Genomic DNA, 10,596 nt, shown 5'->3' on the forward strand with positions numbered 1-10,596 from the left:
TTATCTTATTATATACTAATTTTTGAACCCCTTTGACTGGACAAAGTTTACCTTACACATTAAAAATGCAGTGAATTGTGTCCACATTCAGAATTGCACTTGCATTTAAATGATCTTCAAGCTAATAGACAGAAACCTTGGATGGAAACAGCTGTTGACTTCTGCTATAATGGTTACACCAGTCAAAGAAAAGCCAAATAACCTTTTAACACGTTACTCTGAAACTTGAAGACATCAACACGCCATCTGAGATGCCTGTGTCACCACACGATGGAAAGGTGGAACCAGGCAGCCTCAAATGGCTCCTCGTTACTGCCAATCCAATGTAGACGAACCCCAAGTGGAGTTGTGCGTCATCTCGATCCCAGGGCCCCTCGAAGGAGGAACCGGCTGCAACAGGAGAGGACAGCTTCCTCTGTAATCTCGGCTAGTTTACTCTGTGGTTGTCATACAATCCCACAGGTCACGGCTGGGGCAGGGCAAGGTGTCACGAGGTGAGTTACCATGGGCTCAAAGAACACATGTTTTTTTATAGAAAGGAGACAAGTGTGAGTGTGCACTTATGTGTTGATGTTGTGGAAAGGGCAGCGTCATGAGATTGTTCCTGATTGAACTGAGCTTTTGTGTGTCCGCGTCTGGAGAACTTAAAAAGCCTGAACGCAAACGTGTCACCTCTAGTTAAAGCGCTGTGTGTGTGAGCGCGTGGCGGGCTGTCATTCGTTCCAGGCTGTTCCCCATGGCCCCTGGCTGTTTTAAGTGACAGGCCATCAGCGCTGAGGTCACTGGGTGAAATGAGAGGTGCAACCAAGGCTGAGTGTAAGACTTCACAGAAAGCCACACAATGATCCCAGTGTGGTGTGAGGGGAATGAGACGTATTGAGATGGACTCGTAACGTGACACTCGAAAAGAGTGACATTAGACTAGATTTTCACATTTTCTAAAGTAGTTTTGAGTGGTACTTGAATGTGTGAAACTCATCAGCATGATTCCTTGGTGTACTTAAGTAATCTTTGTATGTAATGTCATGAATCACTTCTTTTGTATTTGAAATATGGTTACTTTACTGCTGAATGCACTGATACGCATTTGTCATGAACTAATGTAATTTCTATTGAAACTTGTTGTCATGCATTTAAATACATTTTTAAAGACATATTTGTATTGATGAAATTGTTTCTGGTAGCCATTGACTTCCATAGTATAAAGATTCTATGTAAGTCAATGGCTACCAGCAACTGTTTGGTTACCAACATTCTTCATCTTTTTTGTGCTCAACAAAATAAAGACACTCATGCAGGTTTAGAACAACTTGAGGGTAAGTAAATGATGACAGTTTTCATTTTTGGGGGAACTATCACATCATGGATTTCTTTGTTCTGCCGAACACAAAGGAAGATGGCGGGAAGTCGTGGCCTAATGGTTAGAGAGCTGGACTTGTAATCCAAAGGTTGCGGGTTCGAGTCTCCGGCCAGCAGGGATTGTAGGTGGGGGGAGTGAATGTCCAGCGCTCTCTCCACCCTCAATACCACGACTGAGGTGCCCTTGAGCAAGCCACCGAACCCCCAACTGCTCCCCGGGCGCCGCAGCATAAATGGCTGCCCACTGCTCCAGGTGTGTGTTCACGGTGTGTGTGTGTTCACTGCTGTGTGTGTGTACGTTGGATGGGTTAAATGCAGAGCACGAATTCTGAGTATGGGTCACCATACTTGGCTGAATGTCACTTCACTTCACTTCACAAGATATTGACTTCCATTGACCACCATTGACTTCCATAGTAGGTAAAAAAATTCAGCTTCCTTACATTCAAATTCCAATTGCATCTGCATCCTGTTTGCTACAGGAATTGAAATTGAATTTGAAAGGCATTCTCAAGTCAGTTAAGAATGGCGCACATTCCATGGTTACTATGGTGTTCCAGGTACAGTAGTTGCTAGGGTGTTGCTTGGTGGTTGCTAGGGTTTTGAGAGCAGTTGCTTAGTGTTCAAAAGAACTGCTTATTCAAAAGAGCCATGAAGTCTCTTTAGATGGCAACTGGGTTTGTCTTTCAATGTAAGTCTACAGAATTGTCCCCCAGTTGTCCTCCAAGGCAAAAAATGAACATCTGAATTTTTTGAATAATAACGGTACACCTTTCCTTAAAAACCACATCTGGATGTTAAAAAGTCAACTAAAATTTGTGCTGGATTTATGTAGCACTGACTCCCCGCAGGCACATCAGTGAACAGTCACAGTGTTGAGAACAGGCAAGCACTCTCTCAGCACTGTCACCACGCTAATGTACGCTTATTTAAATCGAGCTGTCACACTCGGTGTGTCATGCATCGCAACGGCACCCTGGGGAACATAAGAGATCCTGTCTGACCTTTGACCTTGCTGCCACTCAGCCAATCAGTTAAGTGTGCTGCTTCATATGCCATGGTGTCACGTGAGATAACACTCCATGAAGTCCTGACCTCACAGATGCAAAGCAAGATTTGTTAATCAAACTGCTAGAATGACAAAAAGGTCTGCTCTCTAGCTACCAAAATTATAGTTTGTGTGTATGTTCTGCAAATTGTCAAGTCTGTGGTATATGATATCCACAAGTTACCAGTTCATTTTCAAAGAAAGAGATGTGGGATGCAGCACTGACTATCAGTCTTGCGGGCAAAAATCCTAACACATAATCTCAGCATACATCACATATGATAAAAATAATTTAACCAATAAAAGATTATTTTATTTACAATAGCATTTAGTTTTTATGTGTTCAGACAACATGAAGGGAAACACAGTGCTTCCTGATTTTCCTATATTTTCTTTAAAAAAAAAAAAAAATTATAAATAAATAAATGTAATTTATTTTAATTTTGTTTTATTACATCTTACTTGCATGCAACCCCAAAATAAAATATTTATGTATCTACATTCAGAAGCAAGCAAGCTTTTCTTGTTGAAAAAAAAAAAAAAAGTTATTTTGTTGCATTGTTTCTTTTTCCACCTTATATATTTACATTAAAATGTAATGATCTGAAAAAGGTCTGCAGGGAATTGCAAGCACGTATATTTACAAAAGTTTTGGCACAGGTTTTTTTGTTGTTGTTGTTGTTCCTAAAAAAAAGTTCAGAACTCTGAACAATTAGTTTGTAGTTTACATCAGATTTGAATTTCTCATTCATTTAAGCCGATTGCACATGCTTTGGAATGTGTATAAAAGAGTAAGTACAATTGTCTATAATTTGCATAATAACTAAATGTGCATGGCGTGCTAGTCAAGATGATTCTCAGTGAAATTCTCATAATTTTCACAACTTGTAAACATTATTTCATCGTGTGAGTCATTACGTGCAAAAATGATCCATGCAATTATGAAAATATGTCAGGAAAACATGTGTATTCCATAAATATTTCTGACATCGTTGTCTGTTTATATGTAACACAAAGCTACAAAAATAAATGTACTGTATAGTGTATACAGTACATTAAAATATGCACTTTTTCTGTGTAGTAATGTAGTGACTTTTTCCAGTAAACTTTTACCTACTGTTGAAACCTAAAAAGCTCAGTACAAAACACATTTTCCCCCCAAACATAATATTATAACATAATATATGTGGTCAGGACTAAATATAGTTTAAGTGAGGTCAAATCGCTTTGTGATTGAATCACACAAACAACATTCAGAGGTCAGAAACACATGTGACCTCACTGTATTTACAGTATAAACACTAATCTACCCTGATTCATACGGGGGGGGGGGGGGCATCTAAAGGAAAGAACAGCACTAAACAAGGTTGTTAATATTTTCTATTTTGGTCAGAGACGTGATTGGATCACATGAGACAGATTGTAAACGGGGCCAATACTGTAAAAACTCAAGTGTGTACAACAGAGAGCTACAGTGATGGCATAATTTTGTAAGTTAGCACCACACTGGTTCCCTCAACAAAACCCAGTAGTATTTTTCCATTGGCTTTTGGATCATTGCAAAAAATAAGTTGAGTTTACCTGTTCGGTGTGATGATATTTAATATCCCCGACAACCCCTGTAGTCCCATTTAGTTACTTCTTAGCAATCGACTTTTTCAAGTCAAGTAGCTTTTTTTTAAAAATCACAAGAGGGTATTACTGATGTATTTTGTGTTATAGATTAAATTGCAAAAGTACCTTGAGCTTGGTGTTCACGTTCGTTATCGAAGGAGTTTCAGTTCGGTATATCGCCAACCCTATGTTTACGACAGACCTTATTTCAGGCATAAAAAAAAAAAAACCTGTTGAAAAAAGCCATTGACTTCAGGATGATGCGACCAGAAATGCTAAAATGCTTGTTTCCAAGTTTGGCCTACATAAATAAGCCATCCATGCAGCACTGTTTACAACATCTCTTTGTATCTGAGGTCACTGTATTTACCTTTTCCTAATGCTAAACCACATTATCGTTAAATATATTTTGCCAATGTATTTTGCGTCATATCGGTGTAATAAACATCAATCTATTTTTTCTTCTGTGGTCTTCAGTCCTGTCTCTCTCTCTCTCTCTCTCTCTCTCTCTCTCTCTGGCTGCCCGTGGCTCCAGGGCCATATTCCTGGCTCGTTACTAGGTTTCACAGACAGTATAATTTCAGCCTGACACTGCCTCAAACGAACGGCTGTCAAGCCCTAGTGCCGCCGTGGGGGAACTCATGGGACGTCATCTCAAAAATGTCACTTTCCCACTTGCCAGCAAAAAAAGTAAAAGAAAATAAAAGGAAACACAAACTGCACACGGCCTGGGAACCACTGTTTTAACCGTGACAGGAAAAATGGACACCATTTTGGAACAGAGAAAATTGTGTGTGTGTTTTTTTAAGGTGTGCTGTCCCTAAGAGCGCCACTTAAAATAATGTAGTGAAGTGCTAGTGTGAGAATGACTGTATCTGATGCAGTTTTGGGCCTGAACTTAAAAAAAGAAAGTTCTTTACTGACATCTATGGGTCCATGAAGAACCTTTAAAAGAATAATTCACCAAAGATTTTAATTTGCTGTTAATTTACTCACCGTCAGGCCATCCAAGATGTAGGTGCCTTTTTTTCAGTAGAACAGTAAAGATTTTTAGCTGAAACTGTGATCCTTGGTGATTCATAAATGCAAGTCAATGGCTACAATCACTTGGAGAGTCAAAAAAGCACATAAAGGAACACAAAATTAATACCCATGGCTCCTACTGATATATTGAGGTCTTATGAAGCGCAACGATCGGTCTGTGCAAGAAACGAAACATTATTTGCAAAACTATTACCTGTAATGCATTATGTCCGGTTCACAAATTAATCATTCTTTTGAGCCGGTTCTTTTTAGTGAACTGGATGAACAGCCTGAAACAGTTTGCAGTTGAAGCAGCACAGATCTTACTGAAGTTACTCAATCTAAACTCACTTTGGGACGTGTGACAGTCAATCTGACTCAAAATGAGCCAGAATACTGGCATAGATGATCCTATGATGCCACAGTTTGCCAACTCATACAACTCTCCAGTTCCTCCAACAGTCCCTGAACTGAGGAAACAGTTCTGATTCGGATCGAAGCACTTGAATCAAGCTATTTTTTTTATGGTTTCTAATGGTTCATGTAAAAGATGAGTTGATTAAGACTTATTCACTTTAATGTGTATATGCTTTAGACGTGTTTCACATCAATAATTGGTGCTTAAACAATGTAATTTTGTACATTACATCATTGCAAGAATTGGTGAATCAGTTATTTGAAGAAGTTCATTGAAACAAACTGTCCGAAAGAAACAGTTCACAGAAAAGAATCAGACTTTCCCGTTTGTCTGAGGCTCTGGATTACAGGTGATAATGCTGTGTATAATGTTCAGTCTCTTGCACAGACTAATCGTTTCGCTTCATATGACTTCAATATCATCAGGAGTCACAGGTGTTAATTTTGTGTTGCCTTATATGGTATTTATTTATTTATTTTTAACTCTCAAAGTGACGGTGACCATTGACTTGCATTTTATGAATCACCAAGGACCACGGTTTCAGCTAAAAACCTTTCCTGTTTTGCTGAGGAAAAAAAGTAACTTGCATCTTGGATGGCCTGAAGGTGAGTAAATGAGGGTGAGCATACAGTATCACAAACAGAATGAGACCATTAACTGAAAAAAAAGTCACAGATACGCAGAATATTGTTTATTTGAATTCTGGCGCTCTCTCGTGACGGCGCGTGACGCGCCTGTCATATGACGGGGGCGTAACTTAGTGATCACATTTTTGCACAAATAATTTTTTTTCTTTTTTTTTTTCTTCAACATTTTTCATATATGTGTGTGTGTGTTGTGGGGAATGTGTCTGCATGATTACCATCTGTATGAACGCACTGATGAACGCGTGTGATTACCAATGTGAATGCTGTCAATGATCGGCTATTATTGACTATATGGCCCATCTGTATGATTATCATCTGTATGGACGCACATCAGTGTGTGATTACCGATTGTATGACCATGTGTGGCAATATCAGTTTATGTCTGGCAATCATAATATGTACTTGAGTATGTACTACATATAAATTAAATTCTTTCTTTTTTATTACTCAAATTATTCTTATTGGGTTTTTTTAGTGGTCAAATAAATCACTTATATGATGTCTAAAATTCTGTCTATTATTTCATAATTGAAAAACTATGCATGAATATGTTTAATGACTCAAATAGTTTGTATAATTCTGCAATACATTTGGTGGGACTAGAATTTTAATTTAGGTAGGTCATTTTCAACTGTGAGGCCCAAAATGGGAGGGGGGGGTGGTGCTGGCTAAAAGGTTAACAGCAAATTTTCATTGTTGGGTGAACTATCCCTTCAATATCCATAGAACCTTTCCATTACACAGAAGTGTAAAAAAATAAATAAATAAAATAAAGGTTCTTTATTGGCATTGATGCTTCCATGAAGAACCTTTAGCATTAATGGAATCTTTCCATTGCATAAAGGGTTCTTTAAATTGAAACAAGTTTCTTTTGTTTAATAAAATGTCTTTCCAGAATGGTTCTCTGTGAAACCCAGTTTGGTTTTTCTATGGCCCTCACTGCAAAAAAAAGAGTTCCCTTATGGAACCCTAATTTTTTAAGAGTTTGTTTATTACATTTGTGAATATGGCATATTATGCTTTTGCCTGTTTGTGCAGATATACCACTATATTCACGCATTTGGGTTCAAGCAGTATGTAATACTTTAGGGATGTAAAACATTTCATATTGTGTTTGAGCAGGTGTGAGTTTGTCTTCTATCCCTACAGTGTGCTTCCCTGCGTCTGCGAGCTTCCTGGCCTCACTACAAAGCTCTCTCTCTAAGCACATGGGTCTTGCCTGATCCCAGTGTCTTCAGCTCTACCTCTCCTGGTCCTCCGCCAGCCGCGCTTGCCTGAGCTCCACAGCCAGGGACCCTCCGCACTGGACCAGGCACCCACCATGCCCCCATCATTTACATCCTTTAAGCCATGGACAGGCAGAGACGGAGCAGCTCGCCAACGGCCCGATGCCAGGCCTGCCGCCTCTGATAAACAGAAACCCTCCTCTTTCTGCCCAGCTCTCTGCTTTTTTTCCTCCATCCCTCTCACGTCTCTGCAATAGTCGGCCCGCACCAGCATCTGTGGACTCAGGCAAAGGAAAGGCAGTTGCCAAATTCAGTTATTTTCACTGTTTTTCTCTTTTCTGGAACGGAAAGAGAGTTGCTTGTATGAGATCCATTTTAAGCAGGGAAACAACGGAGAGCGACTGAGAAGCCACGAAGATGATTAGGGAAGCTTTTCTCCTAAACAGTGTTTTGTGATTCTGAAGTTCGCAAAACACTGAAGTGACTACAACGATTTGACATGAAATATCTACGCAAATTAGTGTTAATGAAATGCTTTTCATATTGCCTATTTGAGGCAGATGGTAGAGCTGGAGAGTATGATCATACATATTGTGTAATGTAAAAATGTGTGACCTACTGTGGCAAAGAATTTGCTGTCCCTTGTGAAAAAAAGACTTTAAAACAATATACTTAAGTGCAAAATTAATGTAATGTTTTTACACAATTGCATATTAGCAATTAAATGGAAACGTATTATAATTTACATTCAAATTAAATTACATTTGCAAAATGTTAGAGGGCTTTTTTACATAAGGACTTACGTACATCTTTATATGCAATTTCATAATTACTTCTATTGTCTTTGAACTATGGTTAAATTCAATTATGGTTAAATTGTACTGACAAATGTACTGACAAGCATGTATGGTAAACTAAATGTTATTTTAATGCCAATTTTATTGAACAAGTCATGACTACACACATGCGCTGATTTGTGACTGCGTGTTTTGAGTTTGAGCTCCATCAAGTTGATTATCATCTATTTTCTATCTTAAAAACAATTTTAAACACTATTTTAAAACATCATTTTCGTTGGAGCTGTAGCTGGAGGCCGTGGAGAAGCAGATCCGCGACCTGGTGGAGAAGCAGGCCCAGGTGAGAGAGGGGAGAGCCGCACTGGATACCTCCTGGGCTGACGCTCACAAGTCCGGGGTAAGTATACAGCACGCTGGTAACACTCCCACCACCTCTACTCCGTGTGTTTCTCTGCACAGACCCTGTGCACCCAGGACGCGATCTTCCCAGATGTCCTTCACTCCGGCGCCGGGACGCCACGGACCCTGGGTGCACCAGCAGCGGAAGATGCGAGCCAGGCCCCAGGCCCCAGGCGATGACCTCTCCCCCTCCGCCGCCTCCGCCCTTCGAGATCTCCACCCGGAACCGCTTCGCTCCCCTCCGCGAGACGGAACGCGACGCTGTGATCGTCGGAGTCTCACTCACTGTTTCCCCGGTGCTCGTGTTCTCAATGTTTCTGCGCAGATATCCGCGATCCTGAAGGGCAACGAGAGCATCAGTGCTGTCATGCTGCACGCGGGGGTTAACGGCACCAAGCTGCGGCAGACGGAGACACTGAAGAGGGACTTCAAGAGCCTGATCGAGACGGTACGCAGCACATCACCCGCTACGATGATCATCGTGTCAGGACCGCTTCCCACGTATCGACGAGGACACGAAAGGTTCAGTAGACTTTTTGCTTTAAACGAATGGTTATTGTCATGGTGTAAAGAATAGAAACTGCTCTTTGTTAATAATTGGAATCTTTTCTGGGAACGTCCTAGGCTTTTCCGTGCTAATGGCAAAATAAATTAACAAAAACATTTTTTAAAGCTTGGGCTCCTAAATATTAGATCACTCGCATCCAAAGCAGTTATTGTAAATGAAATGATCACAGATAATACTTTTGATGTACTCTGTCTGACTGAAACCTGGCTTAAACCAAATTAATATTTTGGTCTAAATGAGTCAACGCCACCAAGGTACTGTTATAAACATGAACCCCGTCAGACTGGTCGTGGCGGCGGTGTGGCAACAATATATAGTGATATTCTCAATGTTACTCAGAAAACAGGATACAGGAGGTTTAACTCATTTGAAATACTTCTGCTTAATGTTACACTGTTAGATATGCAAAATAAATCTCTCCTATCTCTTGCTCTGGCTACTGTGTATAGATCGCCAGGGCAATACAGATTTCCTCAAAGAATTTGCAGATTTCCTCTCAGATCTATTGGTCAATGTTGATAAAGTGCTAATTGTTGGAGATTTTAACATTCACGTTGATAATGCAAATTATGCGTTAGGACTTGCGTTTACTGACCTAATAAACTCTTTTGGAGTCAAGCAAAACGTCACCGGGCCCACTCATCATTTTAATCATATGCTAGATTTAATTATATTGCATGGAATTGATCTTACCGATATAGATATCGTACCTCAAAGTGATGATGTTACTGATCATTTCCTTGTATCGTGCATGCTGCGTATTACTGATATTAATTATATGGATCCGCGTTATCGTCCGGGCAGAACAACTGTTCCAGCCACCAAAGACAGATTCACAAATAACCTCCCTGATTTATCTCAACTGCTATGTGTACCCATAAATACACATTAACTAGACGAAATGACTAGCAACATGGGCACTATTTTCTCTAATACATTAGAAGCTGTTGCCCCCCTCAAATTGAAAAAGGTTAGAGAAAAACGTACTGTGCCATGGTACAACAGTTATACCCATTCTCTCAAGAAAGAAACTCGTAATCTTGAGCGCAAATGGAGAAAAACTAACTTAGAAGTTTTTAGAATTGCGTGGAAAAACAGTATGTCCAGCTATAGACAGGCTCTAAAAGCTGCCAGGGCAGAGAATATCTGCAAACTCATAGATAATAACCAAAACAATCCAAGGTTCTTATTTAGCACAGTGGCAAGATTAACAAATAAACACACGTCACCCGATCTAAATATTCCCTCACAGTTTAATAGTAATAATGACTTTATTGAATTTGAATTTCTTTACTGATAAAATAGATAACTTCAGAAATACAATATGAAATGTAGATTCTACTGCATCTAGTATTTCAGCTTCATTCATTGCACCCAAAGAAAAACTGCAGTGCTTTACAACTATAGGACAGGAAGAGCTAAATAAACTTATCAGTGCATCTAAACCAACAACATGTTTATTAGATCCTGTACCCACTAAACTACTGAAAGATTTGT

The 10,596-nt window shown here is 39.7% G+C and overlaps 1 protein-coding gene across 1 annotated transcript; it reads left to right on the top strand.

Annotated features, from left to right (window-relative positions):
- Positions 1-440: 440 nt before the first annotated feature.
- On the top strand, positions 441-9,174 carry LOC306887256 (uncharacterized protein). Its single transcript, XM_079444870.1, has 2 exons — positions 441-494; positions 8,422-9,174. Exon 2 carries the CDS (start codon positions 8,623-8,625, stop codon positions 9,106-9,108), a length of 486 nt encoding a protein of 161 aa, XP_079300996.1. The 5' UTR covers positions 441-494; positions 8,422-8,622; the 3' UTR covers positions 9,109-9,174.
- Positions 9,175-10,596: the final 1,422 nt, after the last annotated feature.

The sequence above is a fragment of the Barbus barbus genome (genome assembly GCF_936440315.1).
Source record: "Barbus barbus genome assembly, chromosome: 2".
NCBI classification, from domain to species: domain Eukaryota; kingdom Metazoa; phylum Chordata; class Actinopteri; order Cypriniformes; family Cyprinidae; genus Barbus; species Barbus barbus.